General features: G+C 37.4%; 2 protein-coding genes and 1 pseudogene across 7 annotated transcripts; all 3 read right to left on the bottom strand.

Annotated features, from left to right (window-relative positions):
* Positions 1–1113: 1113 nt before the first annotated feature.
* On the bottom strand, positions 1114–9532 carry LOC127951756 (phosphoribosyl pyrophosphate synthase-associated protein 2-like). 6 transcript variants are annotated; one of them, XM_052549791.1, is made up of 11 exons: positions 9364–9532; positions 7011–7168; positions 6496–6548; positions 6054–6120; positions 4900–5072; positions 4659–4774; positions 4208–4263; positions 2803–2951; positions 2644–2714; positions 2174–2320; positions 1114–2088 (listed from the first exon to the last, which is right to left on the bottom strand). In XM_052549791.1, exons 2-11 carry the CDS (start codon positions 7091–7093, stop codon positions 1930–1932), a joined length of 1074 nt encoding a protein of 357 aa, XP_052405751.1. In that variant the 5' UTR covers positions 7094–7168; positions 9364–9532; the 3' UTR covers positions 1114–1929. The 6 variants fall into 6 exon arrangements, with proteins under 6 accessions (XP_052405751.1, XP_052405743.1, XP_052405734.1 ...); XM_052549783.1 differs by lacking the exon at positions 9364–9532 and adding an exon at positions 7676–7831; XM_052549774.1 differs by lacking the exon at positions 9364–9532 and adding an exon at positions 7676–7792 and having other exon boundaries at positions 7011–7214.
* A 928-nt stretch (positions 9533–10460) lies between these two features.
* On the bottom strand, positions 10461–14020 carry LOC127957164 (battenin-like; annotated as a pseudogene).
* A 2202-nt stretch (positions 14021–16222) lies between these two features.
* On the bottom strand, positions 16223–19619 carry LOC127951778 (fructose-bisphosphate aldolase A). The gene is made up of 7 exons (XM_052549815.1): positions 19453–19619; positions 18821–18939; positions 18467–18733; positions 18130–18290; positions 17357–17615; positions 17016–17215; positions 16223–16911 (listed from the first exon to the last, which is right to left on the bottom strand). Exons 2-7 carry the CDS (start codon positions 18930–18932, stop codon positions 16816–16818), a joined length of 1095 nt encoding a protein of 364 aa, XP_052405775.1. The 5' UTR covers positions 18933–18939; positions 19453–19619; the 3' UTR covers positions 16223–16815.
* Positions 19620–22020: the final 2401 nt, after the last annotated feature.

Below are 22020 nucleotides of genomic sequence, written 5' to 3'. Positions count from 1 at the left end.
AGATAGTTAATGTGTCAATGGGCCCATTTGAAATGTCATTTCATAAAGAAGAGCATCACCTCACACCCAAAGAGACAGTTTAATATGTGCTTCACTATGCACAGTGACGCGCAGTTACATTTTGTTTCCCTAACTATACAGTTTTGATTCCCTTAAAGTGATAATTCACCCACAATCATGTTCAAATAAACAGTGGAATCACAGCTAGTTTCAATATTTAATCTTTTATGTCCCAAATAATAGCAGAATTTTAATTTTTGGATGAACTATCCCGTGAAAGTTAAGTCTGAACAAGCATTTGTGGGCAACAACACAAGACTGGCCATCTACTAATTACAGTCAAGACAATCGTTTGACCTGCTTTAACACTTTAGTTAAAAATATCTTTAGAAGAAGTATTTGCAGGAAAAGAAGAAATATTTGAGGATTTTTACTTCCTTGTGAAACTAGCTGCAAGATTACGTAGGTCATACTAAATCTTTGTAGAGTGGCACTTTCCGTCACAGAAGCTTTTACTGAAATGGAGTCCATGTCAGAACTATTTTCTGCCCTCAGGGCATTATGCAAACAGAAACAAGTCTTGATCTTCAAACTCACTGCAGCTTATCTGTGCCATTTAACGAAATCAACAAAACTGTAGGGAATATCTTGTAATAAACTTTAAAAACCTCACTTTTAAATTTTCCTTTAATCTGACGAAACCGTTTGAGAACGATATGCAAATCTAAGTTAACACTGAGGGAACTGCCAATCAAATTCACCAATATAATTTATGCATTTGGGAGAGGATTTTCTCTAAGGCTAATACATTCAAGTTTTACACTTTGTGTGCTCCCGATCCTGTGGACTGAAGAGGTGGACGGGGTAAGTGAAGGGTTGACTGCCCTCTTCTGGCGAATTATTTTGGTGAACTTTTTTAGTAAACTTAGCTCAACCAACATTACATGTTGCTTAGAAGTCTAAATCGCATGTGCTTGAAGTCTAAAACGGCATGGTTAGCATGGGACAGCAACTGGCAAATCTAGTTCTGATAACCTGGTTGGCAATCTAATCTTATCCGGCCCAAGAGAAGGGTGGATCATTAATTAAACAATACACACATATGACATCGGATAGTTTCTAAGTTGTTTATTCATTATCATCAAGTGCGGTCAATAAATACAAAAGCCTGAAATATTAGTTACATAACAAAAACCCTGCATTTCGTTTGGTAAATGACAAGTCAAGTTCTCAAGAGGCAAGATATTTAGAAACCTCTGGCCACTTTGACCACATTCATGACGCAAAGATACTTCCATAGTCCTGTTATTGGCAAAAACAAATATAAAATCTCATGTTGAAGTGTTAGTAGAAGAATCTAATAGGAAAAAAAACATTCAATCAAGTACATTAAGCTTTCTAGATTTTGAGTGCTATGTTGAAGTCTAAAAATGTACCTTTCATCTATTTTGCTTCAAACAAAATAATGCTTGTATTTAACATCAGTACTGCCCAGTATTGCTACACAAATACACAAACAACTAGTAGCACAATATTTACACAGAACGAGCAGGCACTGACACTGATATGTCACAGCATAGATTTCTTTCATGGTAACATTTTGTCATTGTTGGCCACACAGTGGAGTTGTTCATTCTTTAATTACTAAAATGTTTTATAAAATAACTAAAGACATAATTTTAACATCCAGTGGATCTTTCTTTTCTTTTAAATCTGGTATTTCAAATCTTAAACAAAATTGCCAGTATTTCTGATCAAGAGGTGGAGTATCCTCTGAATGTTTTTTTTTTCACTGAACTGGGATACCATTAAAAAACATCCTGTTTAAAGGAAAAAGGAGTTAAAGGAAAAACTGTTAATGATACAGGCAACAGGAACAGAATATGTCTTGATCTCTGTGCATGTTATGACTGACTGTACAGGAGCCTGTTAGTCATCCATGCCAATATTACGGAAAAGGTAAGACATGGATTCTCCGTTGTGGATGCGGCGGATGGCTTCGGACAGGATCATGCTGATATCCACCGTCTTGATCTTGGGACACTGGAGTTTTTGGATCTCGTGTGGAATGGTGTTGGTGACAACCACCTGTATAGAAAGACATCAAAAAATCAGTACTCATGGAAAAAAACTCATAATTCTGAACCTCGAATTAAAAAGAAGGGTTGATGACCTCATCTATGGCGGACTCCTCTATTAGATGAGGGGCATCTGACGAGAGGATTCCGTGTGTGGCCATGACAAAGATCTTGTAAGCGCCTCTTTCCTTCAGTGTTTCGGCTGCTGCTAGGAAACTGTCAACATCGTCAATGATGTCATCCTTAAAAAAAAAAAAAAATATTATTAGAAGAGGGGTGATTTTAAAATAGCAAAAAGTTTTTTTTTTTTTGTGGAAAAAAAAAAAAAAAAATGTATAGTTGGCAAAATCTCTTTTTCATTTAGTTTAAGATGAAGCACTAAAATGAACTGAAATGTAACAACCTACAAAAAAACTAATAAAAACGGATAAAACAACATTACAAAGAACGAAAATAGAACGCAAAAATTAAATATATTTCAAAAGTATTGACAAATAATATTCTAGTACATCAGTGGTACTAAAATAACACAGGCCTGAAGACATTCAAATCATCCTGAACTCACCACTATGATGGCAATTCGTCCACCTACATCTCCGACCACAGTAATTGGGGGTTTTTCTTTGGGAATAAGCACTGTACAAGAAAAATAAATAGGATAACAGGGAATAGGATGGAAAACAATCAATCAGACTCAATCAGCTCTCTAAAATGAGATTCTCACATGGTATCTCTAGGCTTGGATGGATGGCGCCAATGTTTTTGACAGTGGGAGGGGAATGGCGTCCATCCACCAGGTCAGATTCAGCGTCCTGGGCTTCACCGTGGATCACAGCGATGCCCAGCCGCAACCTTTCAGCAAACGACTGGGCCCTGTGAAAGTAACGATAAAGAGTGGACTTTCAGTGTTTTTGCCACGTGGCTGTTTTGACACCCACAACCCCACATAAATCTGGTTGCACAATCAAAATTAGAGAACTAACACCAACTAGACCATTAGCGAGAGCATCTGACAAAAAGGTTATGCTGTTGCATTCTGCTGAAAACATTACTCTAAATCCTGTTAGTCAGAGGAAAAAGCAGTTCCAAGTAATCAGTGATTCTCAACTGTTGCAAAGCCCACCTCTGTCCAAGACAATATTCAAAAGTCTTCATATCTATTATTTGGGAACACTTAACACTAAGGATTAATTTGTTAACAGTAGTTAACTAAACTAATTAGCATAAACTAAGAATGAAAAATACTTTGAAAGCATTAATTAGTCTTAGTTAGATGTTGATTCCGAAATTTACTAATATGTGATTCAAATCAAATATTATATCTATTAATGTTACTGAATGGTTGAAAAATAAGTATTCACCTGAAATTGATCATTTATAAATCTGAATACATGTTTTATTTGCAAACGCTACATTAAAAAATGTATTATAAAATAATCTAACTGCATCAACCTACACTAATGAAAACAACACATTTACACTGTTAACACAGACAAGTACAATCAGTTTACATCAGGATAGCACGCTGTCACCATCAGGGCAACATTCGGTGTCTACATTAAGGCCACTGCAGTTTTAGTGTCATACTCTTGTTCAAACCCACAGAAGAAAAATCATGCTCTGCCGGAACAAGAATACCGATAACTATCTGATTACCGCAATTCTCATGAAGCTTTTAGGAGAATTTTATCCTGCGGGATGCATGACCAAGAACCAAATACAGTGGGTGTAGAAAGAATCGCCCCCCCTTTTTAAAATAATCAGATTTTGTTGCTTTGTTAACTGAAATGAAGACGGACACAGATCTTACTTTCTCCAGTTGTATTTACTCTTTTCTTCTTTTCTGTACCCACTGTATACCAGTAAGAACTGAAATATTGACATTTAGAAGCATCTGAAAACACACATCATGAACTCTAGCCAACTAACCCATGCATACAGAGATTTCTGTGTGGGATTTGGATAACAGGTAAAAGTGTGAAGGTAATTTAACATTATACTCTAAATACAGAATGGACACTTGACTAGGCGATCATTCTAGTTCTTGTTAGCTTAGCACCTATTCTTTTTTGTTTTAGCAACACAGCTAAACTACTGACATGACATGGCGAAGTAAGATCTGAGTTCACCTTTTGGCTGATGCTGGAGATTTGGCCACAATTACAGCATTTCTGTAGTCAGGAATCTGTATGCAGGAAAAACAATTATTAATGAATTAAAAAATATATATGGACACGTTATTTAAAAATCTTAGAGCACATAGACTTAAATAACACACACTCACAGTTCATCACTAACTAATGCAGATGCCCTTCCATCAGAGCGAGAGAAAGTGATCATGAATACAAAATTAATGCATAATCTTGAGTGGAGGAATTTATGCAGAGAAATATCAGTCAAATCTAGTTTCTCTCCTGCTTTCTATTTTTATTAACAAACCTAACTGGTGACATTCACAGAGTGAATCACTGACTGTCTCATAGTTCAACCTGACAGCTTTGAGAAGACGAACAGGAAGAAAACGGTCTACAGGAAATCCTGATCTTATGCAAATGAGATCCACACATGCAATAGACCTACTTCTTCCTGGATGTACTGCAGCAGGAATGGTGAGGCCCGCAGGTTGTCCACCGGAATGTTGAAGAAACCCTGGATTTCCTTTTGATGCAAATCCATAGTAATGAGATGAGTCAGACCTGCTCAAAGCCACAATGAACAGAACCAACAGACAAAACAAACCAGTTGGAGGACTATAACTGGACAATAGCCTTATAAACCTAAAATGCAGGGACGATTAAGTATCGGATGGACTCGAATTTACCTGCTTTACACATCATTGAGGCAAGTAGTTTAGAGACGATGGAGCCTCTCTTCCTCATTTTACACTGTTTGCTGTAGGGGAAATAGGGAATGACGCCAATGATGTTTCGGGCACAGGACGTCCTGCAGGCATACACCATAATGAGCAGCTCCATGATGGTGGTATTAACATCCCTGCAGATGAAGGAGGAAGAACAGTGTTAAAGACTTAAACCCTAACTTGCATACATGGAGATTTGCGCATTTAACATCGGTATCAATGTCAAACTGAGGGTTAATTTGCCCTATTTGCATAATTCTGCATAATGGCTGCTAGGGATTTGAGCTATCAAGCAAAGCAGGTCTCTAGAAGCAAAAAAGATGACTTTGGAAGTAAAATTAAACCCCCACCAAAAATTATAATTATGGCTCCAATGTCACTCAAACACAGTTTCCCATTTAGTCAATTTTACTTTACAACTAGACTTTTTTGTTTGTTTATAAAAATATTTTTAGAATTCCACTATTCCTTTATTTATAGAACACTGTTATTAATATTAACGGAATTCTGCTGTGAACAAAAAAATATAAATTACATTGTTACTGTTTTTTTTTTTTTTGGCTTATTCACGAATTGAAGAGCTTTTACACCACAAGAATTTATTACTTGTGACGTTCCAAATGTATTCTAGTACAACACTTACTTTCTTCAGATGAACATAAAGAATGATTTAAAAAAACAAATCCAACTCTATGAGCCCACATAATGCAAATCTAAGGGATGGCCAAAGTTAATGCTTTTAAAGACCTCACAAAATGAACAAATCAGTAATCCATATGACCCAGCTGATGAATCAAATACTTTTGAAGTGAAATGAAAGGTGTGTGTAAGAAAAATACTAATATTTTCAACGTTTTACTAAGTGGTTGCTTTCGGCTGTCATATGAGTTCATGATTGAACGTATGGGCTAGCCTTGTGTTCACTTTGTGTGCTGTTAAAGCATTAACTTTGAGGGACCATTACACTTGCAGTATATGGACTTATTTTTCTAAAAATCTTTATTTGTGTTTATTTGTAGAAAGAGAGTCATATATATATATGGAATGGTTTGAGGGAGAGTAAACAATGAAAGAATTTTCTTTTTGAAATAGAGGATCCCGTTAAGGTTTCTTACTTGGATACAGTTTGGATGATGAAAACATCCTTGCTGCGCACAGATTCTTCGATTTGGACCCGTGTTTCTGTGGGAAAAGAAATGTTACTTTCATTGTTTCTTTGGTCCGCTGTAAACATTTCACTTTACAAAACAGACTGGCTATTTAAAAGCTAGCACAAGGACGTAACATTGCATGGAAAGCTGGGAGAATCGTCTGCATGTGGGAGTGCAAGCGTATCTCCATTTCAGTATACACGAGCATGACCCAAAACAAAGACTGTCAGTTTAATTAGTCAACAGTAGCTCAGATCGCCGATCTGTTTTGTCTGCTCTCTCCAGCATGGCATGTCAAGAATGAACAACCACTACAGCAGAGGTCACAGACATCGCTGGTGAAGATAAAAAAAAAAAGAAATACACAGATATTTAATGGAAAGTAGAAAAGAAAACAGGCCTTCACCTCTGTTGGCTTCTTGATAGACCTGCACCTTTCCAAGCTCCACACCCAACCGCCTGAACAAGAACAGAAGTTCAAGGCAATATGATGCAGTATATAACAGGTTAAAAACAACAGAAATCTTTCGTATTTGACACACAAGTTACAAGACGTAAATCGGTTGTCCCAAATTATATTTCACCACACAATATAAAGACAAAAATAAGAAATGTAATTTACATTAAATATTTTTTTTATTAAAAATAACCTTGCTTTCATTTAATTTAGTTCCTTTAAGTCATATCAGCTTTAAAAACAAGGCGATTTGCATGACAAGAAAGTCAAGTCTGTTAAAAACTTCATAATTTAAAATGGTAGTAGTGTACTTGCACTTACTTGATTTGTTGTTAACTAGCACTCAAAAGAATACAGTTGTTCTAGCTCAGATTTTGCTCAGTTGGACAATGAATGTCTTTCCACTCTGTCCTAACTACCCAATATAACTGGCCTGTTATACTGGAGCTCCAGGGGACACTTACTCGGCTATCCTCTTCCCCAGCTCTCTGCTGGAGGGGTGTGAGTTGGCCGTGAAGATGACCAGGCCTCCTTTGGCGGCACTCATGTCCTGTGGTTTGGTGTCTACCTCTAGGGACTCGGGCAGTGGCTCCCTGGGCGCCCAGGCACTGCTGAGCCCTTCCTATCAACAGGACCACAGGCACAATTAGTTTCACACCAGACACTTCCTACAAGAACAAAGGGAAGATGGCATGTTTACACGCATGAATTAACCCAGACTCGATGAGAAACAGACTGGCACGGATGACTAACTGCTGACACACATCTGTCTGCAACAGCAGTTAAGCAGCTTCCGAGTCTGCGCGCGCGTGAGTCACGATTCGTGACTGGTGCGCGTAACCGGTCTGTCACGACAGAACACGATGAATCAATAACTCGCGATCCACCGCACACTGAGGACTCACAGAAAACACGACTGAGGTTACACTGTCCCGTGAATGGCTAAATGTATGGACAAACACAATTATTACGCTAAAATGTTTACCCATTGCATTTGTATCGCTGCTAAGCTAACAAGACATTTGTTGCCATTAAAAATGAAAGATTAATACACCTACATTCATGTCAACGCAAGATCATTTATGTTGTGGGTTTGATTTCGTAAACTAAGAATATTGTCGATTCTCACCAGTTTGATCTTTTATTCGATCTCTTCGCGTGGTTTACTGTATCAGAAGCTAAAATGTGAACTGTGCTACCCTCTAATACCCAACATGGCCGCCAGACGCACCACTTTTCAAAATAAAAGTCACGTTTTTATTAATTGTAAAACATTACAAACTGACATGAGCGTTGTTGGTCTGGTATGGATATGTAGCTACATAATATCTCTGCCTGTTGGCCTGTATTTTCAAGGAACTCGACCGGAAGTTGAAGTCGGGTGGGGGCTGCCATCTTTTAGCAGAACTTCACTTGCGTTAGCATTCCCATTGACTCCCATTCATTTTGGAGTCACTTTGACAGTGAATAACTTTACATCTGAGGCGTTTAAAGACTCCGTTTGTCCATTATTTATTTCTAAAGATACACGACAATGTATAAAGGGCTCCATTACCATCTATGTTACATTATGGTCCCGTATAAACAGTTTTTGTAAAAAATAGGCCAACGATTGCGTCATAACCACTCGTCTCTCTGTCGCATTACCGTACAGACAGGAGGAGAAGCTCGCAGGCAATTAACTTAATATGGCATACTGGCGTTACATTTTAAAATACTATACAAAATAATTAATCAGAATACTTACTCCTGCTTACTCACGACAAAGAACTCCGCGCTCAAGCTCGCCATCTCTGCAAGATTAACGATGGCAGTTAGTACGCACAGCCACTTAGAAGATTTACATCTGTCAGACAGGTTGCTGACGTCGTCAAGCTTCGTTTGAGTCTGCGCGTCAGAAACGGAAGTGCTAAAAAACGCTAAAAATGGGCTTCACCTGTCTCAATTGAGTTCCAATGGGGTCTGCTGTGTCCATTTCTTTTACTGTCTATGGTATTTTCTGGTATGAAAGTGAAAGTGAAAGTGAAGTGACATTCAGCCAAGTATGGTGACCCATACTCAGAATTTGTGCTCTGCATTTAACCCATCCGAAATGCACACACACAGAGCAGTGAACACACACACACACTGTGAGCACACACCCGGAGCAGTGGGCAGCCATTTATGCTGCGGCGCCCGGGGAGCAGTTGGGGGTTCGATGCCTTGCTCAAGGGCACCTAAGTCGTGGTATTGAAGGTGGAGAGAGAACTGTACATGCACTCCCCCCACCCACAATTCCGTCCAGCCCGAGACAATGAACAATGAACTGCTGATGCATTGAATGAATGAGTCACATTTTCTGAAAAAGAAGTACACTTTACCATACTTTTGAAAGGGGTACTATTTACAGACATAATATATTTAAAAAATAATTTAGTTAAGTTCGAAATGAATGCATTGTTTTCGTACACTGAACTGCACGTTAATTGCAATTTGATTAAAGTGTTGAGTTTAAATCTATATTAAATGTAATTGATTCAAGTATATCTTTGTGTAATATTTAACCTCATAATTAGCTACTTCAATTGTCTTTGAAATCTGGTTACATTTTTTTTATTTTATTCTATTACGATATATTTTTTGGACGAATTAAATTTTCATGTATTTGTAATAAAATATTTTTTTAATGAAGTGTTCTCTCTCTCTCTCTCTCTCTCTATAATGTAGTTTACAGTACAACTTTTGAAACTTCAAACATTATTATAAAGCCCACGTTTTAGAAGCATACGTGTGTGTTAGGAAACATAGTCACTTAAGTGGATTTATTTATTTACTTACTGTAGCGAATTACTTTTCCTTTATATTATTCCCTGTGAGAAAATGCAGTCATTCTACCGATGCAGCGAATCAAAGCTGAGGATATGCCACGTTTTGAATGAGTGAGCCAGACACCAACACCTTGATCACAGACATCCATCAGCAGTCATCTAAAGGCTAGTCTCATGCCCCGGAGTCCCTGACCGCTGATGAGGTCTGGCTACACAAGACTAGATTGCATTTTCCTCTCACGCACTCCTGCTTTTTAATGACCGAACTGCAACTCTGTACTACCATCTAGTGCCAGATTACAATACATGTCCATTGTTCAACTGATTTATGATGCTGAACTGAAAGACTATGCAACTTCTGCTTCTTTACCCATATTGAGAAGTTTCCTCTATATGTTGAGAATTTAAATAACTGTGAATTAAGGTATACTCATGGGAAACCTGCAAGGAATGGGAAATGAAACCAATGATTGTTAAAGGGGGGGTGAAATGCTATTTCATGCATACTGAATTTTTTACACTGTTAAAGAGTTGGATTCCCATGCTAAACATGGACAAAGTTTCAAAAATTAAGTTGTACATTTGAAGGAGTATTTTTGTTCCCAAAATACTCCTTCCGGTTTGTCACAAGTTTCGGAAAGTTTTTTTTTTCGAGTATGGCTCTGTGTGACGTTAGATGGAGCGGAATTTCCTTATATGGGTCCTGACGCACTTCGCGCGCTCCCGTAATAGCGAGGCTGAGCAGCACAAACATTTCACTGATAGGAGCGAGAGCGTCGCGAAAAGTCACAAAAGAAGTGTGTTTTTGGTTGCCAGGGCAAGACAACCCTGCACAGATTACCAAAAAAAACAGCATTAAGGGACCAGTGGATGGAGTTTATTTTTACAGAGCATCAACGGAGTTGTGCAAGTGTTTTTGTTTGTTCCCTGCATTTCGAAGATGCTTGTTCACAAGGCCCAGTTTGACGACGGATTTGCGTATTGTTTATTTCTTAAGGATGATGCAATCCCAAGGAAAAAGGGTCACGATCATGTGTTGGAACAGCAGGTGAGTAAAACTGCTTAAAATATCTCTGCCTCCTTGTTAGTGCGTCCCCTCCCATGCCAGAAACCCGGGTGCGAGCCCCGCTCGGAGCGAGTCGTTGCTGCTGCTGCTTTCGTTCAGTTTCAGCCTCTGGATCAGATTCTGGATCATAAATAAACAGCTGAATCTGACTGTAAGCCATGGTTTGTTTTGGATGATGGGTTTTCCCTCACTGTAATGTCACAGCTTCCACATGCTCTCAACGCAAAAGCCTATTCGCGCTCGTGATTCTTTAGCTCCGCCCACACGTCACGCCTCCAGTCGGTCGTGTTTTTCCGGCAAAAATCGGTACAGACTATCTTTCTCTTATGAATATAATAAAACTAAAGACTTTTTGGATTTATGAAGGATGCAGTACTACTCTATAGGTACTCGAGATTAACAGGATATTGAGTGAAAACGAGCATTTCACCCCCCCTTTAAGAAAGCAACACACTATTACAGAGTCTTGCTAAATAAGTTCAATTGCAAAACCAAGGGTGAGGGAGGGCCTGCAACTTTAAGCCACAAAAAGAGAAACAAAACTGCTTTATAAATGGAAGCAACAACATTTCAGGGACGAGTTAGTGGGAATCATGAAAAGTCATGAAAGTCACATACACAAGAACATTAAGAAAAATATTTAAATACTAAAAGAGAATCATTTCAGAAAAGATTACACATAATTCCAGGATTTTTAGTTACAATGAGGATATAAAATGTACAAATTAAAGCATAATCTATACATAATTTGTTCTTGTTTTGGGTAAATCATGGGTTAATAAAGATTTTATTAGAGCAGGGTGTCTGTAGGTCAAAAATCAGTCAGATCATTCATTTTAATAAGAACATATTATTCCGAATGGAATGTGTTCAAGATAATTTAAAAACACAAATTAAGGGTTTTAGAGGATGTATGAATTCATAACCATATAAATGTCTTTATGCACAAACCCACATACTCATTTGCTCATAAAGAGCAGAAATAATGGTGAACGGGGAAGGCGGCAGCTGCAGAAAGAGCGATTCCCAGACTGTCCCCTACACTTGCTGCAGCCATGGCAAACTCTCTTTTGTGCTTAGCGGTCTGTCCAGAAACACAGCATAAGAAAATGCATCAGAGACCACTCTGACTGATACATGCTGATCTAAATCAAATGAAAAAATGGCTTGACTGAGTTTTGTGTACCTCCTCTCGGATGAAATAGAAGGTATTTACGTAGGCTGCTTCTCCCAACAGACCCTCATAGAGGACAATAACAAAAACCAGTCATGGGTTTGGCAAGAACTGGTAGTACACAGCAAATCCCAACAGAACAGCATTCAAACACTAGAGAGAAAGAGTAATCCATGTCATGAAGAGTTCTTTACTTTTGTGTTATATTTATTGTTTAGTATGCATGCATTAGCTATGTACTGTCTTGTGCTTTAACTCCAGATCTCAGTAATGAATAAAGAGCCATTTCTTGTAAGTTTTTAATCTTCCTTCAATCTTCAGACTGTTGTTTGAATAAGAACCACAAAAAATATTAACTGCTTTTCAAAAGTTTGGGGTCTGATATTTCTTTCAGCTTTGGTTAGCATAAAAGACTTAAAGATCTTACTGAAAGAAACATTTTTAAAGGTAGTGTCATTCAAAGTCATGAAATAAAGTGGGATGTGCTGAGTCTTACCAGCGATACTGTTCGTTTGAGAGACGGGAGTGAGTGAAGTAGAGCAGCTCCAACTAATATTAGAGAGATGCATGGATAGATATTAATATTTAGTGATAACAGATTGTTCTGCTGCTGTCTCGCTCTTTATGACTTTGAACTAAGATTGTAGAAAACACTCACCAGTCCCTGGTTAATAAAATACTCAGCAAAGTAAACCTAACCAAGAGGGAAAATAAACTTCAGCAGACCCTGAAAGAGATCACATGAGTAGGAACTAAATACTCAGATTCAGAGGAAGTGTATTTGTTTGACTGCAGCACAACAAGACACACACACACACACAATCCTAACCTACATAGCAAACACAAACTATGATCCTACTTTAAATGCGCACCAAAGATATTATATAAAAATTAATATATAAATGTAACATCGAAAGATGTGGACAGCATTTCTAATGTTCAGTGGACTACAAAAAAGATATTTTGACTAAAATAGCATTGGTTATGAAAATAATGCACTGCATTCATCCCGATGTGAATAAATAATATCTAAAACAATAATGAAAAAAAATTACTTTGTGCACCTTTCACTTTCATTAAACATTTATTGACCAAAGCAGATGCAATGTCATTTAAGCAGACAAGAAGCACCGAACTAAGGACCATATTAATATAAAAAGAACCAAAGGAACAAGCTAAGGCACAAAGTAGGTCTAACCTTCATGATATATATTTTGTTGGTGAAGGTCAGGGGTCTGATGTGCTGGTCCTCTGTCAGAAAGAAGAAAGTAAGGCCAGTACATTTCTATGAATGGTTTATCATTGTGAGCATGAAAAGCTGTACAGGTCCTAACTGAACACACCTTGTTCTTCTTGAGTTGTCTCAGCATCCTCATTTGTATAGGTCTCTTCTTCAATTAAAGGACCCCCAGCCACTTAACACACTCCTTAAAGAGACAGAAACACAGATGCAAAGTATAGATACATATCACGTAAAAAGCGAGATCTGCAACTGGGGCTTTTTACATGTTTTTGAAAGAGGTCTCTTATTTTCACACAGGCTGCATTGTTTATCAAAACATAGTAAAAAGGGTAAATTTCATTATCATTAAAATTTGACAATTGCTTATTTGATCCTTCAGAAATAATTTTAATATTCAGATTTTTTGTCAGGATCTTTATTTGGTGAATTGAAAGATCAAAAGAACAGCATTTATTTAAAAGAGAAAGGTTTTGCATTTTAATATGTTTTTACTTTAACGCATCCTTGCAGAATAAAAACATTAATTCAAGAATTGAATTACAAGCCCAGACTTTGGAATGGTAGTGCGTAAATATTCTGCATGCACAAATACACATAGATTTCACAAAATGTTAGTATTAAATAAAGCACTCTAGATAAATATTGCATCCCACAATATGCAAGGCACTCATTCAAACCTTCTATTTCCAGCATAATGACTGAAACTTTATTATATTTCATCATTCAGTCAGACTGAAGTTTGTTTGTGTTTGGTGTTTGACCTATCTGGATCATAAATGCAAAATAACTGATGGAATTAACACAGATAACACCTGAACATGTCCATATAATGACGTCTTTCACTTTCACACAATTGTTTTCAAAATCACTGCATACCCCAAACACAACTTGAATAAATGGGTTTCTAGTAGGCTGTACCTGTGGAAAAACACAGAGAGGGAGAGAAAGGAAAGCTCCCCCAATCCTGAACTAAAACTGGCAAAGACGACACCTGAGGAAAAGTTCAAAGATTGATTACAACACTCATCAAATCTCATTAATCCAGCTCAGAAGAGAAATGCAAAAACATGATCATTACCAAATATACTCATCAATATAGTTAAAGAGAACGACACCATCAGGAAGCTGACCAATGCTGTAACGAAACACATCAAAACACAGGATCTGTTCATTATAAAAAGAAAAAGATAACAATTATGATCAAACAACACATTCATTAATAATAAAGGAACAGAGTTTCTGTTGTGTTCCACAGAACAGAAAAAAATGTTCTGTGTAAATACAGGTATATACAGGTATTGTACTTATAAATACAGGTATGTGAATTTATTCTGCTTATTTTGCATTGTTTTAAATCGTAATTGTCACAGCACGGTAGAGACGGCGCTGTGGAAAGAACAAGGTCAGGGTCCAAGATGCAGGGAAGATTAACTTTATTAAGAAAGAAACAAAACGAATGACCGAAATGCAAGAACTAGAGCCACGTAATGACAACAAACATTAGCAAATAACATACAATAATCCAGGCAGGCAGAGTGGTGTGTGAGACAAAACTATATACTAGTGAACAAATGAGGAACAGCTGTGTGTGTGAGTAATTGAACAGGTGTGCAGAGTGAACCAGGCAATGAGTCCGGGAGCAAGGGAGAAACACTGCAATGAGGTGACAAGGTGGGCGGGGTCAGTAAAGGAAAGGAGAGAGCACATGTCACCAAATAAACACAAAACAAGCCATGTGCTCACAGAAAGACAAAGACAGAAAGACAGAAGACTGTGACAGTAATATGCAATGTAAATATACTAGGATATTATTGTTACAAGAAACAGCTCTGCTGCCATCAAAGCACGTTTTTTTCCTTTCTTTCTTTTTTCTTTTTATTGCAGTGGCTCAATTTAGTTGAGAGTTGAAACCTTTAAATTCCTGAAGTAATTACATGTATTAAAATTATAACTGTAATTTAATAAATGTATACCAAGAAGGTCTATAAATAACTGAGAGAGCTATTATTAGCGTTCTTCTCTGAGGTAAATGATAGCAGCCAGATTTTTTTTTTTTTTTTTGTCTGATCTGTAAAGGCTGTGGAAAATGATGAATTATGTCATGACCTGCTGACCTGCTCTTGACAGGCAGCAACAAAAACGTCCCACAGTCAGGAGGTCTGAGCTGTGACATCAAAACACCAAAAGTCACCATAAACATAAAGTGAACACAGACATAGATACATTAAATAAAAATCTGACTGCAAGATGTTAAATATTCTGCCAGAACACTATTTTGAATGTGAACTGAGAAATGTGAAGTGGCTGATGGAGTAGTTAACCATAGACTATCAGTTACAACACACAGCAGGGCCTAGCCGTGCCACTCTAAACCCTGACTTCATTATTCAGGAAATATGTCAGATATCACTGAAACAGAGAAAACATAAGCACAAAAATAAAAAACACAGTTATGACTGTTTTAGTTGGTCAAAAAAACAACAACTACTACAACACAATGAGTTACACACAGCTGGTACAATATATTTATTTTTCGCACATTTACACCATTTTAAAGTCTTTTATGTTTTCATTATTTAAAAAATGTGAATTTATAACATTATACTTTGTGTTTCATAGCTTTTAGGCATTATTATTATTAATAATAATAATAATAATAGCAAGGGTGTTTTACAAAAATTCAAAAACTAAAATTTCCTTTGGAAAGTTTTGGAAACGGTATCATGAATGATTTTTTCTTTTGCTGTGGAAAGGGAATGGGAATGATATAAACAAATATTTTCGGCAATCTACTATTTATCACCAGAAACGTTTACCCAACTATTCATAGTACTATAAGCATATTTGCACCATTTGAACATTTAATTGTGTCGCCCGTGAGTGAACACAAGACACCTGAGGCAACACATTTGCCAATTTCTATTTTCAGAACATCACTATCTCCCTCTGCTGGACAGTCTTCAGAAATGCATCAGGTTCATTTAAAGAATTTCTTTTAACTGCTCACAGGTCACTCCAGTTCTGACTCGAGTCTAAGATCAGATAAATGTTTTCTCATGTAATTATCATAATCTTTTTTTTCCCCAAGTAAGATTTGCTAATACAAGATCATTCGTAAAAAGGTTTGGATTTTTTTTTCTCACAAATGTACTTGATTCGTAAGGAACTTGATAAATGATTACAAATTTGTAATAAAATATATTCTTATTCGTGTTTCCTTTTGGAGTTTTCATGCATTATACTGATATAAAGGCTCCCGCAGGTAACGTATCACTTCTGAAATCTTAATCATGAACTCAAGGCATACATCTACTGCCAATAAACGGAGCCAAAAACATTTAAAACTACTAGATAATGTCAGTCAACAGTACGCTGCAAAACTGAAATGTCAAAAGGTGATTTTCTTTTATTATTTTTTTTACTGAAATCAGATGTAAAGCATCCCTTACAATTACAAAAAGATCTTACTGATAATATTTTTTTAACTGTAAAGGAGCAGAGCTTCTTCTTTGGATGACAGTCATCCTATACATTTATATACAGGTTGTTCACAAGATTCAGAAGATGAATAGACATATTTCAAGAGAAATGTCACAAAACCTCACAACGATGTGTTGTCTGAATAACAGCACAATAGAAACTTATTAGGTTAGTCATGAAAGATACTTTAATGTTTTTTTACTCCAGTGTGTATCATATTAAACAACAATAATAATAATAATATACCCCTGAAAGGCATATGTGCTTTGTGCAGGTCAAATACAGTTAGCATAAGTATTACAAGTACAAGAGCAACATGCTTCAAAAAAAGTTAAACATTACAATACCTGGGAGTGTTATTAAAAGTGGAAGGAGGAGGAGAAGGGCAAAAATACATTATTAAATTACTATAACTCTTTGAAGTAAAATCTCATTGTTTCATAGTTTTGTTTCAGTGATTCTTTCAGAATAAGCTGAGGATTGAAATGTAAAAGGCTGATTAGTAGGCATGGTTGGCCACAAAGAGAGACTCTCCAGCAGCAGCGCCCTTATCTCCTGAAGACACATACTTCCCAACACAGGCCTGGCTGTTGTTCTGGAGACACAGACACAAAACAGCAAGAAAAACTGGTTGCATGAATGGGTTTTCGTATAACCAGATCAGAAACCAGTAGATGATCTCAAGTCAATAAAACTTACGAGAGCTCTCTTTATGAACTCCTCCTGGCAGGCTTTGCTGTTCTCCTTCTTGCCACCCCAGGCTTTGAGGGCAGAGGCCTGCAGGGCACGACCGTAGGAGAAGGTCAGGGCCCAGGGCTTCTGCAGGGGACACTGGTTAATGGCATTTAGGTTGAGTGAGGCCTCCTCCTCACTCTGGCCTCCAGACAGGAAGGTGATACCTAAATCGAGAAAGAGGTGTGGTATGAGGTAATGATAATGCTTGATGATAATTACATGCTTAAGGAGTTATAAAAAGCAGGCCTGTGATAAGATAAAGACTCTGTCATGACTGAGTGTGTAATTGCAGTTGCTTTACTAACCAGGCACAGCGGGAGGAACAGTGCGGCGAAGAGCTGTGACAGTCGCCATGGCCACCTCCTGAGGGGTGTACTTCTGGGAACACGAATGCCCGGCGGTCACCATGTTGGGTTTGAGCAGAGTGCCCTCCAAGTAGACATGGTGGTCTGACAGGGCCTTGTACACAGCAGCCAGAACCTTCTCGGTCACATACTGGCACCTCTTCAGGTCATGGTCTCCATCGGGAAGAATCTCAGGCTCCACGATGGGCACAATGCCATGCTGAGGAGAACGACGAGATCATTGTCAGTGATACAAATCTATTGGAATTATGTGAAATTATTTCAATTATTACAGATTAATATAAATCATGATTTTATCATTTTTATTTTCATATTCACTACCATTAAAAGGTTTGGGGTGAGCAAGATGTTTTTCTTCAAGGCTGCATTTATTTAAATCAAAAATACAGTTAAAACAGCAATACTGTGAAATATTATTAGCATTTAAAATAAATGCTTTCTATTTGAACGCATTTTAAAATATAACTTATTAGGGTTATGCAAAGCTGAATTTTCAGCATCATTACTCCAGTCTTCAGTGTCACGTGATCCATCAGAAATCACTCTGATATGCTGGTCTGCTGCTTAATGAGCATTTATCATCATAATTAGGTGTCAACCAATTTATCACAAAGGGTTTCTGTTTACTAAAAAAATATAGCATTTCCCAATGCACACAAACTTAACAGATTATTAATCAAGTATATCTGGATATATATCTGTACGTGTCTCACCATTTGGCAAATGCTAGCGTAACGTGCGAGCACATTGGCGTTCTCAATGATGGCCAGTGTTGAAGGGGTTGTAGGGGTGATCTTCAGCACACACCTCCATTTAGCAAAGTCTGCGCCATCTTTCTTATACTGAGCGCAGCGCTCGTACAGTCCATCCAGACCTGAGAGCGCAGAGACAAATCAGGAATTAATGAGTCATAAGCAAGTGACTCTGACATTCAATTCTGGACAAAGTCCATCTAATTCCAGCATTTAAGTGGATACTAAAAGTTATAAGATACTAGGAGTAATTTTACTACCTGATAATCTAATTTATAGATAGTGATGGGATTTTCACCTTGTGTGGTGGTCTCTCCATTAGTGCCAGCCAGGGGAACCACACCCTTGTCAACTTTGATGCCAACCACCATGCCCCTCTCCTTCAGGAGCTGGGAGAAGAGTTTGCCATCATCGGTCTTCTGGTAGAGGGTCTCGTGGAAGAGGATGACGCCGCCGATGCAGGGCTTGACGCGGTCATCAGCGGTGAACAGAAGCTGGCGGTACAGTCTCCTGTTCTCCTCGGTGTTCTCAGCATTGATGCTTTGGAACCGTTTGGCCAAGCTACCTGCACAAGAACAAAGATTCGAGATTAAAGATGACAGGAGCAAATGAATGGGTTACTAACAAACACAAACGGAATGGCTTAAAGTACCTGTAGACTCATCTGCAGCCAGAATGCCTTTGCCAGGGGCAACAATCCTCTGAGCAATATCACTCAGCTCCTTCTTCTGCTCAGGAGAGAGGAATGGGTAAGCGTGAGGCATCTTGACTCTGTGGAGGAAGGTGTGGGAGACAGACCGACATTTATATGATCTCTGAGATTAAATTATTCAGAGTATCGGTGCAAACACACGTATCACATTACAGAAACAGTCACCTTAGAACAAGTAACGAATCGTGTGATTGTTAATCTAAGCCAAAGACTCTGAGCCAGGCTTCAGATATATTACGGGTGTGTGCTTAATCGTAAACCTTACAGAAAGCAGTTATTTTTCTCGCTGCTAACCACTTCTTGTGAACAACTTAACAATGAGTTTTGATCATAGACAGTAGGTTTTGATACAACATGTCCTTGAGATACAAACGCGTATGACCTCGTGTGGCTCACATAACGTCAACTCCTAACTTTAACGTTACATGATAACGAAAGCGAGAGTAACATTAGCTAAAAAAAAACTTAAAAAAAAAACTAAACTAGCTTTCGTTCATGTGTCAGACTACGTTTGTTTTTACTTGGATGTTGACGACTCGGCGTCTTATACTAAGAAAATAAAAAAAACTCACCTATTAAATGGAAGTCGAGGAGCGATTGTTTCCGAACCACACTTTCAGAGCAGCCACGCTATTTTGCGGTTGCAAGAGGACGCAATAAAGGATGGAAATTATTAATCAATTTTACAAGACGATAGCTGGACCAATCAGGACGCGAGTCTTATTTTGATTGACAGGCCTTAGAGACGATGATTGGCTGCTATGCTTTGGAAGGCGGGTTTAACAGTGACGCAACAATGAGGGAGTGTTTTATTACAATTGCAGGCGGGGTAGAACGTTCCTGTGACACGTGACAGAGTTCACAGGAAACAGAGCTGGTAGGGACAATTTAAAGCGTTTCAATGGATGTAAGCGAATGCATATAACCTTGTCATTCGTTTGCAGAGCATTTAGGTGTATTTAATGTGTAATTAACAGGCTATAGACTAACACTAACGTGTATGTTTTTATTTTATTAAATTAAGTCTGATGTTAGTTACATTATATTGCTTCTCTGTCTACTGGACATTGAAGAACATCTTAACAAGAGGCTCTTATCATTCCAGTAACAAACGTCTAACACCCCCCACTCAAGTTGCATTCAACCAAAGGCCAAATTAAATTTAGACAATAATTTAATGGCTGAAAGCCAGTCGTCCAGCTGAACATTATACAGGAGGTTATGATTTGTGAAAGGGGGTCTGAAAAGGCTCTTTGGGATGCTGAATACCAAGGAATACAAGTCAAAAAAGCTGGTTAGCATAATTAAATCATGATAAAATAAAACACAGATGACCAGTGTTTTGTTTTGTCTATCTGAGAAAGACAATTATTTAGAGAGTAAAGAATTATGTATGATTTACTGATGGAATAATTCAGCCATTTGCTGAATTTTTAAAGTATTTTTTAACAATAATTATTATTAGTAGTAGTATTAATAATATTAATATTTGATAAAAACAACTGAATGAAATAATGCAACAGTTGAAAATAACCAAATAAATCAAATAAAAGCATATTAAAAAAAGTTAAACTGACAGAATATAATCTTATTATACATTTCGAAAGTACTGTATTTCTGCAATTTACACTTTGTACTACAGATTAAATGAAAACAGCATGCACATTTCTACTGTGTATTTGGATGAAGTGAGCAAGAGATACTCCCTAAATGGAGGCAGAGGAGGTCTGGATAGTCTGTGAAACCCGTCCAGTGCCAGATGACCTGTATTTATTCAGATGGAGTGACCTTTGACATTCCTTGGGTTTGGCTAATCTTAGTAGCAGGCAAACCCACAATGCAAGCGGAGAAGGGCGATGTGACATTCATGCAGCAAAGAAAGATTAAAAAGAAAAGCAGTGACTGCCATAGACAAAGTACATGATTATTATTGTTGTTGCTACATGCATGAATTATAGTATACATAAATACATCGCTGTTAAATAATGATGCAAAGGGAGTCTGGTGTATAGATGACTGCAATAATCTGAATTAAAGTTCTGCATGATGTTCTCTGGTGTTACTCCATGCAATCCTTTATAAATCTCCTCTACCCACCAGATTTCTGTCCTCAGAAAAGGGATCTACTGTCATTAGATCTTCTGTCAGGACCTTTCATCTCTCAAATATCTTATCTACATAATCGCTATAATCAGCAAGAGCTACATGAAAATAGAAAATAGAAAGCCTTTATAGAAAAGTGTAGAAAAGTCCAACAAATAAACTGAACATTTTTGCAAGTGCATACAGTAAAATAAACAAAGCAGAAAATCCAAGACAATCCTACAAACAATGTAAAAGTGAATGTTTTATCTCACCATCAATGCTTGAAAGATAATAACTATATTTTAAACAAAGCTTCATGAAAATCTTTGATTCATTTTAAAACCACCCATTTACAAAAATAGCACATATTTATATAAAAATTCTAAATAATTTTATATAAATAAATACCCCCCCCCCCCCCAAAAAAAAAAAAATTGTATACAAATTTCCATGATACAATAATGCCAAAGAGAAACTCACAAACAGCTCTATATTAGTTCTATTCATATTTATAGGCATGCCATTTGGAGTTTGTGGACTGTTTAGTATAAAAATAATTTTAAAAAATTGTTAATATCATCCATCATAATGTTAAGATTAGTTACACATTTATCAGCAGCAAAAAATAAAAAATAAAGAAAATAAAAATGCACAATTCCTGAAATTAGTTCTTAGTGGCAAAATCATGTCAAAAATCATACAGTGGGTATCCAGCTTTAAGCAGGAAGAGACATTCGTCCTGTGACTTACATTAGGGGAAGGGCATGAATAGTCCAGAGAGGATCGCAGAGATGGTGGACGGCAGTCACATGACTGGGCACACACTAAACAGCACTCGCAAGGAGAGAAACTCACGCAGCAGTCTGAACACTGACGATCACACTTGGCCTGCAAAGTCAGAGAGCTGTTACACAATTCTAAAATTACTCAAAAGAGAGAACTGAATACAGCGGGAAGTGAGATTTAAATTGCGTTAGAGAACAAGGAACCTGTGATAAATCAAGCTACATCCGAGAAAACAAGAACTTACTATAATGGGTCTTACTGGGCTTAAT

This window comes from Carassius gibelio, chromosome A3 (genome assembly GCF_023724105.1).
Source record: "Carassius gibelio isolate Cgi1373 ecotype wild population from Czech Republic chromosome A3, carGib1.2-hapl.c, whole genome shotgun sequence".
NCBI lineage: Eukaryota > Metazoa > Chordata > Actinopteri > Cypriniformes > Cyprinidae > Carassius > Carassius gibelio.
The sequence above is the reverse complement of the archived record's forward strand: the minus strand, read 5'-3'. Positions and strand labels throughout refer to the sequence as shown.